This window comes from Gekko japonicus, unplaced genomic scaffold, assembly GCF_001447785.1.
Source record: "Gekko japonicus isolate JY-2015 unplaced genomic scaffold, Gekko_japonicus_V1.1 scaffold659, whole genome shotgun sequence".
NCBI lineage: Eukaryota > Metazoa > Chordata > Lepidosauria > Squamata > Gekkonidae > Gekko > Gekko japonicus.
Window position 1 is genome coordinate 127,814 of NW_015167556.1, and position 16,614 is coordinate 144,427.

At 46.7% G+C, this 16,614-nt stretch overlaps 1 protein-coding gene across 1 annotated transcript in view; it reads right to left on the reverse strand.

The window, feature by feature from the left end:
- Positions 1–932: 932 nt before the first annotated feature.
- The window catches only part of PDIA5 (protein disulfide isomerase family A member 5), a 234,989-nt gene continuing 219,307 nt past the window's right edge, over positions 933–16,614 (reverse strand). Inside the window, exons 16-17 of the mRNA XM_015413730.1 lie at positions 7,806–7,940; positions 933–1,808 (exon numbers count right to left, since the gene is read on the reverse strand). Coding sequence (XP_015269216.1) covers positions 1,728–1,808; positions 7,806–7,940 — 216 coding nt within the window. The 3' untranslated portion in view covers positions 933–1,727. The remainder of the gene's footprint in view (positions 1,809–7,805; positions 7,941–16,614) is intronic.

Consider the following 16,614-nt stretch of genomic DNA (forward strand, 5'->3'; position numbering starts at 1 on the left):
GTTGAAGAACGACAATAACAGTGATTAAACTGCCGTTTAAACATTTTATTCTTTTTAATCAAATTGGAAAAAATCACGAAAAAAATATAATAAACCCTGTGAAAGTACAATGTCCAAATCACTCTCACCTCACAGAATCAGCACACTGTTACACACTTGTAAAAGTTAGTCCTAGTAATGCTGTATTTTCTTCCACAGTTGACTTGGCTAAACAATTAGTTTTAAAAGCACAACCTGCTTCTATAGAACTCTAAAAAAAATGTATATCTTCTTTGTATTTAACACGCAGGGACAAGCCTTTGGAACGTAAACAACTACTGTTGTGTGATGTTTTCTTTATATCAAAAATATTGATGCCTCTGTCAAACATACAATCAAACAGCGTGCTTAGCAAATACACATTTTTTTTTCATATGGTCTGATCATAAATTAAAAAACAGAACGTTACACCTGCACTACCCTACCCCGATGTTTACAGGAGCGTTTGACAACATGAACGCAAACACATACACTGAGATTCATTCGGTGCTTGATATGTGCAGGCCTTAAAAAGGCATTTGCTCGAAATAACCCATACATTCTATAAAGACATGTAAACAGTTCAGGTACGGCAGATTTTTTTTTTTTTTAAAAGACACCACTACAGTCAATTAAGATCTGAAATGGCCAATGCTTCTTCATTAACTATTTCCCTATTATCCCTGAGCACCTTAAAAGTTCCCAAATCGCTCCAGATATTAAAAAAAAGGTGCAACTTTTTTGCAAAACTGTTGCAATCAGTGTTCCCTCTAAGCTGAGTTAGTGTGAGCTAGCTCACAGTTTTTTAGCCTCCAGCTCACACATTTTTGCCTTAGCTCAGGAAGGATGGCTCCAGAGCAAACTAATTCACGCAGCAGCCAAATTGCTTGCTCACAACTTTAATGCCAGTAACTCACAAAGGAGAATTTTTTCTCACAAGACTCCACAGCTTAGAGGGAGCATTGTTTGCAATTATTCATGTTCCCAGTGTGATCTTGACAGGTACTACTGAGAACACATGCTGTGGGGTTTTTTTGGGGGGGGGCAAATTCCTACTGCACCCGTGTGACAGACTGCCCTTGCTTCTCTATCTCTGCAGATGTCTCTCAGTCACACAGAGTCAAGCTAAGGGAGGGAGGGCCATGTGCTGACTGTCACCTGCCTATGCGTGTGGACTACACCGATCAAAAGTACACCTCACGGGCACATCTGGGTAGAGTCCACGGGGGCCATGACGCTCTTTCACAATGGTACATTAATTTAAGTAGAACTTGCCCCTGGTGGATGGTGTCCTTTTGCATTTTACTATGAAAGGCCCCTACCTTTTTTCCTCTCCAAAACCATTTTCACAGATAATACTCTTCAAAAGTTCATAATGCAGAAATTACCTTGTCAACAGAAATCACTATCAAACCTACAGATTACCAAAAAGATTGCATAGGAGAATCAACGGGCACAGGTGCATAAAATGGAGAGGAAATGCTCTTTTTTTGTTTTGTTTTGTTTCCCATGACAGGATATGGCGGCAATGATGTCATTTATTTTCCTTTTAAAAATCAAATGATTTCACTTTATTCCAAAGTCGTAGAAAATGGCAATGGCTGTATACAAAAAAGTCTTGTTTTTAAAAGATGTGAAATCTCAGGCATTGTACCAGTGGCCCTGAGACCATTCACAGTGCAGTGGGAAATTATCTTTTGAGGCAGGAATTACAGCTCATCTTTCCTCTTGCCTGTCCTTTCATGGTCTCTTTCTCTGAGCGTTCGCATGAAATTGGAAAATCCGGATTCCTAGAACACGGCAGAAAAAGAAAAACATTGGTTATATATTGAGGAGGGATACATGACTCGGCTTCAGACAATACACTTAGAAACAGTGAAGTGGGAATAAAAGGATCCGGGAACGAAGACCCTTTTATCTTAGGTGGTAAGAGCTCAAACTTTGGGGTGCTGCGGTTGCTCTGGGTGAAGGGAGGGCCAGAGTGGGAGCCGAGTACTTTATTTCTACTTCCCTTTATCCCTGCCAGCAGGACAAAGGCTGCCAGCTGCAGGTGTTACCTCACTTCCTTGCTTTACTCAGTCTCACCCTCTGACTCCTCTCGGTCCTCGCCTGCTGTCACACCCTTTGGTTCCAACTCCCTCCTCAAGCTTCCAGTTCAGAGCCAAACTGGGGGCTTCGGGATCCAACGTGCCTTCAAAGTTTTGGCTCTCTCAGCATTCCAACACCCCTTGTTCCCTTTGCTGCACACTGGGCCATCCCCCTTTCCCAGTGGTGCGCAGCACGACTCCCTAGGTCATAGGGTTGCCAGCCTCCAGGCGGAACCTGGGGATCTCCCGCTTTCACAACTGATCTCCAGTTGACAGAGATCAGCTCCCCTGGAGAAAACGGCTGCTTTGAAGGGTGGGCTCTATGGCATTGTACCACGCCGAGGCCCCTCCCCTCCCCAAACCCCGCCCTCTCCCGGCTCCACCTCCAAAGTCTCCAGGTGTTTTCCAACCCAGACCTGGCAACCCTACTATGTCAAGGCCTGGCCTCGTCCCTGGATTCAGTCCCCTCACACATACACACTCCCTCCTAAGTATTCTGCTGGATCCAAGATGGTAGAGGTCATTCCTGCCACTGTATGCAGCCCTTTTCGAGATGAACGGATCATTCAAACGAAGTGTTATCGGAGCTCCAGCATATACAACAGTCTGAATCAGGCACGGCTGCAGCAAAGAACTGCACCCATAATCAGCAAAGCCCACCATCTCTTGTCAAGTGATCAAAGTCATGAGGCCACGCCCCCAGACAGTTGGAGCTGGAGCACTGCAGAAGTCTGGGAGCTTTCCCATTAATTTCTGGGAGTTTTAGATTAGGCCTGACAACCCATCAGACCTATTTGGACACACGATGTAGTGGGAACGGAGCCACCATTATTTTGGCTGCTGCATCTGTCAATTTTAATTCAGAATGTTACGCATCGCCAGTTGTGAAATTTGAGATTCCAGAAAACATCCCAAAGAACTAGCTTTTGATTAGCAATGTACCTGCTCTTACAAGTGTTATCCGAAATGTATTATCCAGCCCAGTGAAGCTTTTGGTGATGTTTCTTCACTCTCACAGATCTCTAATACCCAAGCAGCTGCATTCTACAACTGCCAACAAGGATTCACCTGCAATTAAATGAGCTTCCTAAAGTGCTGTGTTTGCAAGATGTGTTCAGCAGGCTCTGTTTTCCTTCACAGTGATACTGCATGGCATCCAGCTTTTTTTGTCCATTCTAACTGCAGGATGGCAGGCAGGCAGCCAAAGATCCAAGTAACCAGCTCTATTCACTGGAGGAGACTTTCTTCAACCAGGGCTCTTTTTGTAGCAGGAACTCCATTGCATATTAGGCGACACACCCCTAATGTAGTCAATCCTCCAAGAGCTTACAGAGCTCTTCTAACAGGGGCTACTGTAAGCTCTTGAGGGATTGGCTATATTAGGGGTGTGTCACCTAATATGCAAAGGAGTTCCTGCTACAAAAAGAGCCAACCTCACTGCCATACCACATGGCACTCTACTTTTGAAACCAAAAAACCTATATAGTATAGGGAGGGGACTATTATTGAAAAACAGAAAAGTCCCCCCCTAGGCATGGGCTAAGGTGGCTTGTAGGGCCCCAGCCGGACCGTATAACTCCAGTAGCCACTGGAGTAAGAGGGAGAAGCATGGATTCTGCCCAGGGAATCATCTATTCAATTTCATATCAGATGTCTACCCTACTATGTTATACATCTAGTAAAATGGTTGTGTCTTATCTGCAGGGGTCATTTCCTGCAGGAGCGCACAGGAGCAGAGCAGTAAAGAGCCCAGGGGGTGGGCACATGCAACAAGCCCCGCCCCCTGCTCCCAGCAGCCCCCAGTCAGAGCAAGAAGAAGCCAGGTAAGTTGCAGAGCTTCCCCCCTCTGGTCCAAAACAGTCCAGTGGCACCTTTAAGACCAAGTTTTATTCAGGTACAAGCTCTCCCTCCTCTGCGAGGACAGATCTGCACGTTCCCCCCCCCCCCAATAGCTAGCAATCCAAAACAGTCCAGTGGAGCCTGAGCGGTGGGTGTTGCCTTCTGACACGCTTCTGGTGATGTCAGGGGGTGTGGCATGTGCAAACGAGTTGTGCTCATTAGTTATGCTAATGAGCTCCTGCACTTCTTTTTCTACAAAATGACCCCTGCTTATCTGTAATGTCATAAATACAATCCTGCCCTTTGGGGATGGGATAAAAAACATACAGTTTCCTGCTGCACTGAAAATGTGCTTCCAGAGTTGTTTTCTTTAAACTGTGAACTAGGTTAACTGTAGCTGCTTTCCTAGGAGGAAGGGAAAGGTTGGAGGGCAAGCTCAGTAATGACAATTGGACATTTTTTAAACAGATGAAGCTTCCTTATGCTCAATCAGACCATTGCTCCATCAAGAAGAAGAAGAAGAAGAAGAGAAGATATTGGATTTGTACCCCGCCCTTCACTCGGAGTCTCAGAGTGGCTTACAAACTCCTTTCCCTTCCCCTCCCCACAACAGACACACCCTGTGAGGTGGGTGGGGCTGAGAGAACTCTGACACAAACTGCTCTTTTTCAAGGACAGCTGTGCCAGAGCTTGTGACTGACCCAAGGTCACATCAGCAGGTGCAAGTGGAGGAGTGGGGAATCAAACCCGGCTCTCCCAGATTAGAGTCCGCGCACTTAACCACTACACCAAACTGGCTCTCAAGGTCTGTACTGCTTACTTTAAATGGCAGGAGCTCTCCAGGGTCACTAGCAAAAGGGCCTCTCAGCTACTTACTACCTAATCCTTACGTGGAGATGTCAGGGATTGAACCTGAGGTCTTAAGCATACAAAGCAGATGCTCTACCACTGAGGCATGGGCCCCATCCCAAACTAAGGGAAGAATTAAACAAAATGTACACAGTGACTGCCAGGCCGTGATAATTCCCCTCTGAACATATCCATTTCAATGAAATGGGGAGCCAAACAGCTTTCCGTTAGCAAGTGGAAGAACACAAGAGAGAGGGGGACAGAGACCTAATTCAGATATCAACAAAGGAAAAGCAATATACTTGGGATAGTCAACCAGAATTCAGTTCAAAACAAGGTTTTCAAAGAGCCCATGTACACTTGAGTATCCTCCTCACTGAAACAAATGTGATCTGTTATTTCCATAAGCCCCGGGCTCTGTAAATGCCTTTGTAAAGCCAAAATAATGTTATGGCTGAAGCTCGGTTTACCAGTGTTTACATTTAGTCCAAAGAAATAAATTCAGGAGAATGTCCATGGGAGCAATCAGGCGTACGTCTCCATGAAGACTGTCAGGATCTTACAGTCTGTCTTCTCTACTGTTTTCTATGTATTTCTGGATTTTGCATGGTGGCAGCAATAAACTTCCAATCAAACAATTCCTGAGAACACTCACAGGCTGCATTAAGTCACCCAGTAAAGCATCGTTCTCCCCAGACAGTTAAATAATTGTCACCCTTGAATTGCAGGGGTGGGAGCTTTCAGCCAGGCATATCGAATGGAGGGTGAATTTACGTCCGAAAAATATTTCTACAAAGTCTGAACTTCTTGGATCTGAACAGGAAGGAGACTTCGGCCGAATCTGCAGCTCACATTTGCTCCGCTGTCTTACCAAACCCACACTGGAACAGAAATTCCCGTCTTCACTGCATGCCACTTTCACCTTGATTGATTGTCAAATTTTATGGCAGCATCCAGACTGCATGCCGCTTTCACTTCGTTTGATCTCTTGGTTTTATGGTGGCCGTCTGCATAGATTTATGGCTGTTTTATGGCCATTCGCGGAGGGGGTGACTCTGCAGTCAATAAGGCGTTGGCAGCTGGGGTATTTGAATTTATTTATTTATTTAATTCAACTTATTATACCGCCCTAACCCCTAGGGGTCTCTGGGCGGTTTACAGGAAGTGTTCTAAGAATGTATTCATTCTAACTAAGGCCACATGATAGGGGTGGGGATTTCCTACCAGCACCCTTGGTGGCACCCGCTGTGTCTTTCTGGCTTGGCTTCTTTTTTCTTCAGGCGGTTCTGGCGTCTCACTGGGCCGGCTGCTTGATCGGTGGGACCGTCTCCGGCGCACGCCTCCGTGCCTGCTGCGGCCTCGGCTCTCGTCCTATTCGGCTCCACCGCGCCTGCAATGCACGTCACCGTGCGACTTCCTGGTCTCCACGGCTGTTGTCTGCCGCCAGGGATCACTCCACGCCGTCTAGGCTCCGCCGCCGCCGATGTTCTCACCTGCTGCAACCACAGACCTTGCTAGGGAGGAGGGTGCCCCCCACCCATCTAAGGGTGGGTACCCATTTGCCTACTCACTTTGATTTAATTGCTTTCGGGCCGCTGGGTGGGCGGGTTTTGTGGTTTTGAGCCGTGTCTTTTTCTGTTCCAGTGTGGGTTTGGTAAGACAGCGGAGCAAATTCTAGATGCAGATTCGGCCTTCAAGAGTGCAAGCGAAGGAAGCACAACTAAACAGAGAACAAGCTCTTTGGTTCCAGAGTCTCAAATTTTGGAGCACTACAAGCAATTCATTTGCCTCTTCCTGCTTCCTCATCCCCAGAGGGCACAGTACGAAACCAACAATCTGTCATGACTTGGCTGATCTGAACATATTTCAAATATGCACAGAGTAACCGAGGCCCTGGATTCTGAGTGAATATGCAGAGAGATCGCTGAAACAGCTTTAATGCTACCTGACTAGACACAGAACTGGCAGACATAGAATGTTCCCATTTTCAGTAGTGCTATGTTTATTCCGACCCTTTAAAAGGCTCCACCATCTAAAGACTTTTTGACAAAATGCGCACAAGCACATGCATGAAGTGGAAGCACAATTCCTGTGTATCCCCCTCCCTTTGTATGTATTTTATTAAAAGTAGTTACATCCGGTCTTTCTCCCCGATGCATATCTCCAAAGTAAACAATAATATGATCAAAAGCATATAATTAAACACAATGAAGAATAATAATGCTGTGTGTAAGATACTGTGCTGGTTCTCTCTCACACACATTGGCCATTTATCCAAAAAGCTCCAGGCTGCCCACATGGTTTTCTTGTCCCCATTTTATCCTCGCAACAACCACCATGAGGCAAGTTAAGCCGAGGGCAAGTAACTGGCCCGAGGTCTCCCGAGTGAACTTCTTAATACTCCTGTTCTTAATACTCATACACAGGGGTCATTTCGTAGAAAAAGAGCTAGGGGAACTCATTAGCATAACTCATTAGCATATGCCACACCCCCTGACATCAGGGGCCCGGCGGTGGACCTGCAAGGCCAGTGGGAGTGCGAGGAAGCCCTGCCAAGGCCCTCCCTGGCCCCAGGCAGTCAGGGGTGGGGAGAGGTGGGGAGGAAGCAACTTACCCTCCCTCTTCTCCTGCCTCCTCCTGGCTGAATGAGGGCTGGAAGCTGGGCGGCCGGAAGCAGGGGGTGGGGCTTCGTCATGTGCCCCGCCCCCCTGCACCTCACCCGGGGGAACTGCGTTCCCCCCCGAAATGACCTCTGCTCATACATGAAGTTCACCTCTCGCAGGGCAGGAGCACACAGCGCCCAGTCTTTCCAAGCGGGGGCCACCAGCACATGTGTCAGGGCCCCAGCAGGTGCTAAACCTATAGGCCCCTTTGGTATGGGAGCAGATGTCCTCAAAATGACTGATGTTGCTTTCTAACTTATTGTTTCCCATTGAATTCTCTTAAGAGGATGAGACTATTCATATCAACATCGTATCAATAAAGGTTTCAAAACCCCCACCATGTGCTTACCGCTCTGTCTCCATTATATTTTTCTATAAATCTCCCATAGTTGTAGTAGTTAAAGGTTGGGTAACCATCCACACCTTCCTGCTTACACAGGTCATGATTCTGTTCTTTGGCACAATCCACTGCAGCATAGGCAATCTGTAACACAGGAAAGAAAAGCAGATCAGCCATCACGGAGTCTGGCCTACTGCAGAAGCTAAATGGAGTTCATGGTTTAAAACCGAAAGGTTGAAGCATTCTTTAAGCCCAGGTCACAAAAAGATTTTGGGCAGCCAAGTGTCCGTCACCATTAAGATGTTGAATTCTAGACTTGGACACGCTGAGTAAACACATCAAATTCTTCGGAACAGGCACGGTAGAGGGGATCCAAATCCTGCTGTGCATAAGGAGGAAGCCCTTCCAGCTGTGTGCCGGGGGGAAGGGCACAGTTTCCTTCAGGCAGCGAGGCTTCATGTCTGATAGGCATGCTAGTCAGGAGAGGGACCCCCAATACTGGGGGTTGGTTTTGTGGAGTAAAGGTAAAGGTTCCGTTGCTCGAAAGCCAGTCGAATCTGACTCTAGGGTTGCGGTGCTCATCTCCGTTTCAAAGCCGTAGAGCCGACGCTGTCCGAAGACGTTTCCGTGGTCATGTGGCCGGCATGACTAAACACCAAGGCGCACGGATCGCTGTTACCTTCCCACCGAAGTGGTCCCTATTTATCTACGTGCAATTTCTTGCTTTCTAACTGCTAGGTTGGCAGGAGCTGGAACTAGAGACGGGAGCTCACTCCGTCACGTGGCAACTCGGGTCTTGAACTGCTGAACTACCGACTTTCCACAGCCTGCAGTTCAGCGTCTTAACCACTTGAGCCACCGCAGCTCCATGGTAGTAATTACATTGCACTGAGGCCAGAGATAGCTAGCTTTAAATAATTTAACAATGCCTTATGTTCAACCCAAGAATGATTTTCTGTATGCTCTGCCTCATATATACAGCAAACCACAGGCGAAGACATGTTAAAGACGCACGTGAAGCCACTAAAAGTTATTTATGCAAAAGCGAGAGACCACAGGAGTCATTGCCACTGAAGTGATTAAGCCATGAAAGAAGCCGTATGCTTCCCCCTCCAACCATCACAGAAATAGCTTTCTGTGTGGTCCACCACATGTGTCATAGAAAGATCTCTCTGCTTTTCTATTTTGCTTACAGGCTCCACAAAGAAGAAACGAAAGTTTGATTTTTAAACAAGTGTGCCCCACTACAATCCCCATTCCAAGCTACATGCCAAGAATTGGGAAAAACAAGCCCTCTGCACCTGTACAAAACACAAGAGCATGTACTTCAGCACTGACAGGCTGGATACCAATTGCTCATGTCAAATACACAGCTGAGATCTGAGGAAATGTAAGAGACTGAGCAAACCATACCTCAGCTCAGGCAGAAACAAAGCCGCTTTTCTGTCAGGGACAAACCACACATGATGTTGAGAATTCATGATTATGTCCCTCCCAAAATGAAATTTAGCCTCAAAAAGCAGCCATGAGGGAGCCTGAATATGTCAGAACTGTAGTGCTAGGGAAGGCAGGGTTCAACTATTTGTCCCCACATGGCTTCCCCAATCAGAACTAATTCTGTAGGTTACTTTTAAGGGCTAAATTACACATAGGTACATCAGATTATGGAGCCTCAATATTATGTTCAGTTTGGACCTCACTTGGGGTGCCTAGCAGATACATACTGGTCCTACCATCCAGGAACGCATTACAGGTTACTGAAATGATATAAAAACCCTCTGAGCACTTGGAATGAACTGTAATATATAAACACCAAATATGATTATATGGTTCCGTCATTGTGTCCACGAGGCCGTGACTCTGGAAAAGCCTGAAAGACATTAGGTTCTAGGAATTATCAATGAATATTGAACTTTCTCACTGTAGCACAACACAAACTTGTTGAGACTATTGTGTCTATTTGACATTTATCTCTCTGTATTGCCAGGCTCATTCATAAAGAAAAGTCATTTGCACAGTTTTAGGTCTGTTTAATGGGTGCTATCTGCTTTAATTTTATTGTGGCCGCCGGCTAGAATCTATTGGATGGAAATTTAATGCCATTTAAAATTTTAGATTCCATTACATGGTGTCTTTTAAACAACCCGCTCATAATACGCTTCTCTTGCCTTCTGGGCTACCATTGAGGCGGCACTCCTATTATTATGAGCCATTTAATATTCAATTATGACCACTAGCTTCCTGATGACACACAGTAAAAACTACACAACCCCCTCCCATGGCAGCATTCTTGACAGTTATGAAGAGGACAGGTTATTTTTTCCCCTTCCAGTTCTGTTCATTCACTTTGTTCTCCCACAAACAGGGGTCATTTCCTGCAGGAGCGCACAGGAGCGGAGCTCCGGCAGTAAAGAGCCCAGGGGGCGGGCACATGCAACAAGCTCCCAGCAGCCCTCAGTTAGAGCAAGAAGCAGCCAGGTAAGTTGCAGAGCCAACAGGTCCAAAACAGTCCAGTGGCACCTTTAAGACCAAGTTTTATTCAGGTACAAGCTCTCCCTCCTCTGCAAGGACAGATCTGCACTTTCCTTCCCCCCCCCAAAATAGCTAGCAATCCAAAACAGTCCAGTGGAGCCTGAGCAGTGGGTGTTGCCTTCTGACACACTTCCGGTGATGTCAGGGGGTGTGGAATATGCAAATAAGTTATGCTAATGAGCTCCTGCACCTCTTTTTCTACAAAATGACCCCTGCCCACAAATGATTGAATTGTTACTGCCTCCCATGCACAGTTCTAAGGAACACATTCCTCTTTCACTTTGGAGCCTTCTACGGCTGAGTAGCAACAAAGCACAGTTTACCCCTTCAATGAAACTTCCTGTTCTGGTTATGCAAATTCACCTGCATAGGGGAATGCTATTTTGTTGCTCTCTCCAGTTTAGCTGAAGCCAAAAACAGCTCGGCTCTCTAAGACGTTAGATACCCGACTCACTCATGCACATGAGTGATTTAGAATTCCAGGTACAGCTATTTTCATTTGAAATTTGGGCTTCCAGTGGCTTAGGCAGGAGTCCCCAAGCAGCTGTAACCTCTGGGCAGCAGAACATAAAGCAACGCTAGTGAAAGTGTTCCAACATCTGAATGTCATTGGAGGTTTTCACTTAAAACCAAGACTTAAGTGGTAAGCTGTTATCACTCAGACTGAGTTTGTTTAAACAAGCACCCAAGGGCTCAAAAGCAACCTGCAATTACTATCATTCTTAAATAGCATCCTCTCTCAACGAACTGCCTCAGGGAAGGCAGCTGCTTATATAATTAACACTGTGGCTTTAGACTGCAAGACAAGATACACAGCTGAATAACAGGTCCCTGCTTGGTTTCTTGTTTTTAACAAAAGTATTGGCCCAAGTCTTTTTAAAAACAAGGATGGATATATTCCGTAAACTGTGCTCTGTTATTTTGTGATTCCATTACAATTTGGGTTGTAATGAAAAAAAAAGGAAAATTTGGGGAAGCTGATAGCGGGTAAAAATTTATTCCTTTAATCCTGTGCTTATATATAAAAGCATTTTCGCATGGCAACATTCTATGCCCGCTAAAATCAGTTCGCTCTGTGATATGTCAATCACAAGGTGTCTCTATCCACTGGCTGCGTTGCCTGAGTTCTCTCCCACCCACTGCAGCCTAGGCCACTCTTCTCTGATTGGGCCAGTGTTTCAAGGTCATTTGCATATGAAAGCTGATTGGACTTCATTCCGCACCTCAAACTCCCCCCCCCCAATTTGCATATGCGACCTGGTGTATTCTGAGGTAAAATATGTCCTCAACCACAACACATCACTTCCCCTTCAAAAGAAACAAACCCAATAACACAACCATGCCACACCACAAAAAAGACAGATCACACCACAAGCAGAATACCACAAGGCAAAAAATGATAGGAAAAGGGGCCAGCAGTCAGCCCATTACTGCTACAGATATGTACCTGAGAGTGATTCAGAGGATGGTTTGCAGGTCCCAGGTTCATGTTATAAAAGCTGCCTGCGGGATTATGGACCATTCACAGACTTTCTACCTTAACATACCTTACAGGGCTGTTGTGCGGATCATACAGGGGAGAGGAGAATGATGTCAGCTGCTTTGGTTCCCACTGGAGGGAAAGACTGCCCTTTCCCTAGGCAGAGGATTGGGGGGGGGGGATGTAAACCTAAAGACAGACAGGCAGATAAAGGTAGACTGAGGATTTCCTGGAAAGGACATAGGTTGCCAGCTCCAGGTTGGAAACTTCCAGGATATTTTAGGGATGAAGCCTGCTGAGGGTGGGGTCTGAGGAGGACCTCAGACAGATACAATGACATAGACCCCACCCTCCAAACAAGCTGTTGCCAATTTTCAGGTGACAGCAAGAGAGCTCTTAAAGCTCTGGTGCTAATTCAAAGTGCTGGGGATGTGTTGCGTTCTGACAATGGACTTTGTGAATGTAGAAAATGAATGTGGACAGAGTAGAGTTTTGGAAAATCTTTAGGAATTATCCATTTACCATGGGGATATTTGAGAGGTGGAGCCTGGAGAGGGTGGGGTTTGAGGAGGGGTGGGACCTCAGACAGGTACAATGCCATAGTCTCCACCGTCCAAACCAGCCATTTCCTCTTGGGGAACCATTGTTGCCAATCTCCAGGGGAGGGCTAGAGATCACTCAGAATTACAACTGCTCTTCAGATGGCAGAGATCAGTTCCCCTGAAGAAAACGGTAAGCTCTGTGTCATTATACCCGGCAGAGATCACCACAGCAAATTGACGCTGAGTTCCAAAGGCCAGGGCACCAACCCAGAGCCTCTTTCTAGAGCTCGTTGTATGTATTTCCACAACGAGCCTTATTCCTAGTATTTTATAATGTTAAATAGATGGTTTTCCCAAAAGGAAAAAAAAAAGTGCTTCTCTTCATAAGTACAACTGAACAGTACTACAATATAAAAACAAAACCCTTCAAAATTAATTCCCTGAGAGCTGAAAATGTATCCAGTTTTTTTTTAGTACACAGAGGTAGGGCTTTAATGACTTTTTAGACACAGTAACATAACAACAAATTTTAAAAATTCCTTCAAAATCATCCTTCTTTATGCTCAATTAGATTTGACACTATTTGTTTACTTGTTTCATTCAACAAGCAAGCTTCTACGACCAAGAGAGGATTTGAATCAGGGTCTCCCAGATCCTTATCCAGCACTGTAACCACCACCCTATACTGGCTGCATAAAAAGGGTTAGTTTGTATGTCCATTATTGAAATACAATTCTGGAAGAACTAACACAATGAGTTTCACTCAGTATTTGGGGTAATTCAGAACACAAGCCCAGGGAGAAATTTGGTACAAGAGGATTTCTTAGACAACTCTGCTATTTGACCCTTGGGGGAAGGCCAAAAATCTTAATTTTTTAAAATGCTCAGGATTACTGTAATTGAAACCAAAAAGTTAGATCTCATTTTAGAAAAACAGTTCTACATCATCCTGTCCCTAACTGTCCATTTCAAATGCACTGACCAGCCAGTGACGTCATCACGTCGGGGACGTCGCATGGCAACGCTCTGCATTTTGGGCAAAACTCTATGGGGGTTTTTTGGCCTAAAACTATAGAGTTTTGCCCAAAAAGCAGAGTGTCACCGTGCAACATCCCTGTTTGGGGGTGGGGCTTCCCCTGCTGGCCAGCGGTGGGCAGAAGCCCAAAAAATCGGGGGAACCTCCACCCGGGCCTACAATCTTGTCTCATCTTGGAAGCTAAAAAGAGTCAGCCCTGGTTAGTACATGGATAAAATACCACCATGGAAGTCCAGGGTTGCTATGCAGAGTAAGGCAATGGCAGCTCACCTCTGTGACAACCCAACAGAGTTGCCTTAAGTCATTTGTGACTTGACATTTTTCACTACCACTCTACCCTTCCCACCGTGCACAGAAGCTCAAGGCAGCCTATAAAAACAATGGTAAATGATACTCCTTTGTCGTCCCCATTGTTTCACACAGCACTTTAGGATGGATCTGGAAAACCACAACCACACAGAAGCTACTTTGCAATTTTCAGTATGGAAACACAGCCCTTTAGCCTCCAGCAATATGACAAACCCAGTTCCCCTATTCTCGAACTGCATGGGGGAGGCAGTGATGCTGGGCTTACCGTGTAGCCAGAATCACCAGTATATAGCCTTTCACTACCACTAGCAATGCTTTTATTTCTCATATGAGATGCACAACCAACAGCAAGGCTAGAGCACAGAAGGAAAAATGTAAGAACTTATCATAAAAATGTCAAAAATCCCACTGTATTCAGAGTCACTATATGCTTTCCTCAAAATAGTTCTTTGCTATACGTTAATCCTGCATATTCTGCCCTCTCTTACTTGGAGACGTATCTGGGGCTATTGTTTATTCAGTTCAGTTTCTAGCCTGCTCCTTCACAGAGGGCTGGGGCTGAGTCATAGAAATACATGCACAATAAAAACAAAACACCCAAGTGTATTAAAATTACAAGAACATGTTCTTAAAGCCCTGGCTGCAAAATCCTCGCTCCAACAGGCAAGTGTTACAGCTCCTCTGGAAAAAAATTCTGGTTTGGACTTTGACAAACCTCTAGGGAAAGGGTGTTCTGTGTGCACTCTAGTGCTCTTCAATCTTGGCACACAGATGGTGCAGCCAAGAATGCTGATCCATGGATTGGTGTTAACAGGTAAGACCAGGGCTGGTATCAACATACCCTGAGGCGGGGCCCAGGTCTTCCAGTGGGGCCTGCCACTAGGGTTGCCAAGTCGAACTTACCTAATAGTGGGGGGAGTCTTGTCCCTGGCCGGGAGTCATCTCTCTCGTGCGCTGCAATTATGCCACCCAGAAGTGACGTCATCGTGTCGGGCATGTTGGGGGCGGGGCCACAATCATTCGAGGGAAAACCATGGAGTTTTCTCCCGGTAATGTGCCTCTGGGTGGTGTCTTCGTGCCATGCACATTGTAGACTTTGGGGGTGGGGTTCCCCCGGTGGCCCGATCCGGGACGGCGGGGAACAGGCCTCTCGAGCAGGGGTTTCCCCGCCCCCCGGGGGGACCTGGCAACCCTATCTGCCACTAACCCCCATCTGCTCATCTCCGCTTTCTCCTGTCTGCTTCTAGTGAGCCCTCCCACCACCCACACTCCCATCTGTACATGCTGCCCAGTACGACTGGGTGAAGAGTATGCAGGAGGTGAACAGCAGCCACAGCCACAGCAGCAGTGTTCCTAGCAGCACATACTGCCCAGCAGTGTCAGGGAAGGGTGCACGAGCCCCAGGAGGGCTGGAAAATGAGCTAGTGGATGAGGGAAGGATGCATGGGTAGGCAGAAGGGAAGGAGAAAGGCAGGTGAGCAGGGAGGGGACACAGCGTCAAGCAGATGGGGGAGAGGGGGCCCCATGCACTCCCCGCCCAGGGCCCACCTAAGCCTGGAACTGGCCCTGGGTAAGATGGTACAAAGGAAAGGAGAGAGAATAGCTGAAGCAGTGTAGATATGAATCAAGCACCCAGTGTTAGGGTTGCCAAATCCAAAAAGCCTGTCGTCGGGGGAGCGTCCTGCTTCTCCGGGAGCTTGTCTGGGGCGCGCGCGCACGTGCGCAAAGCACGCGTGCGCTGTGGAGCGTCACCGGAAGTGACGTCGCACACTGGGGCGGGGCCACGCCATTTGAGGGGAAAACAAAGAGTTTTCCCCTCAAATGGCGTGGCCCCGCCCCAGCGTGCGACGTCACTTCCGGTGACGCGCACGCCGGGGAGGGGTTTCCCCCGGGCCCCGATTCCCCGGCGTCGGGGAACGGAGCCTCCGGGGCGGGGTATTTCCGCCCTACTGGGGGAGTTGGCAGCCCTACCCAGTGTACTCTATGAATTAGGCATATAGAATTTCTAAGTACATGTGATTGATTCCGTCCTATTTCCTGCAAGTGCAACATGTTTTTAATTCACGTTCTGAGGATCTGTGATCATCACATTTGAGCCCCATTTTTTGGCAATACTCTATTTGTCAACTTTATGCATGAACAACTCATCACAAAGGTTGCTTTAAGGTTTATAAACACATGGTTTTGTACAACGTTTATGAGGTTTTACTATGATCTCAAAGCTTGCCTGAAAAAAAGCAGAGTGCTGGGGGTGCTAAAAATGGGAAGGGGGGGGGGAAACCACTTGAGATTTTTATATGGTTTAAGCTTTTGCAGTGTCTTACTCACACTGCCTACGGTTTCTGCTCTCTGTCTGCTTTCACATGAGGATTTTTCACTATAGTAACATCAGGAAGCCCCCACTGTAAAGGAAATTTCCAGATGAGATCATGCCCAATGGGGGCATGTTTTCTCTGGCTCCAGTTTTCTTCTCCCTTTGCTCTGAAGAAAATCTAAACCTCATTTTCTTCTAAGAAAAGGGGAACCTGTGTGGTGGGGCTGCAGGGGGAGTGTCCATTTAGCTGGGGAAAAGAAGAGTTGGTTTTAGAAGGGTTGGTTTTATACCCCACTTTTCTCTACCTTAGGTTTCCCTTGCTCGAAAGCTAATCACATCCGACTCTTGGGTTGCGGTGCTCATCTCCGTTTCCAAGCCGAAGAGCTAGCTCTGTCCAAAGACATTTCCAAGGTCATGTGGCCGGCATGACTAAACGCCAAGGTGCACGGAATGCTGTTACCTTCCCACCAATGTGGTACCTATTTATCTACTTGCAATTTTTTGCTTTTGAACTGCTAGGTTGGCAGGAGCTGGGACCACAGACGGGAGCTCACTCCATCATGCAGGACTTGGGTCTCGAACTGCTGAACTACCGACCTTCCGGT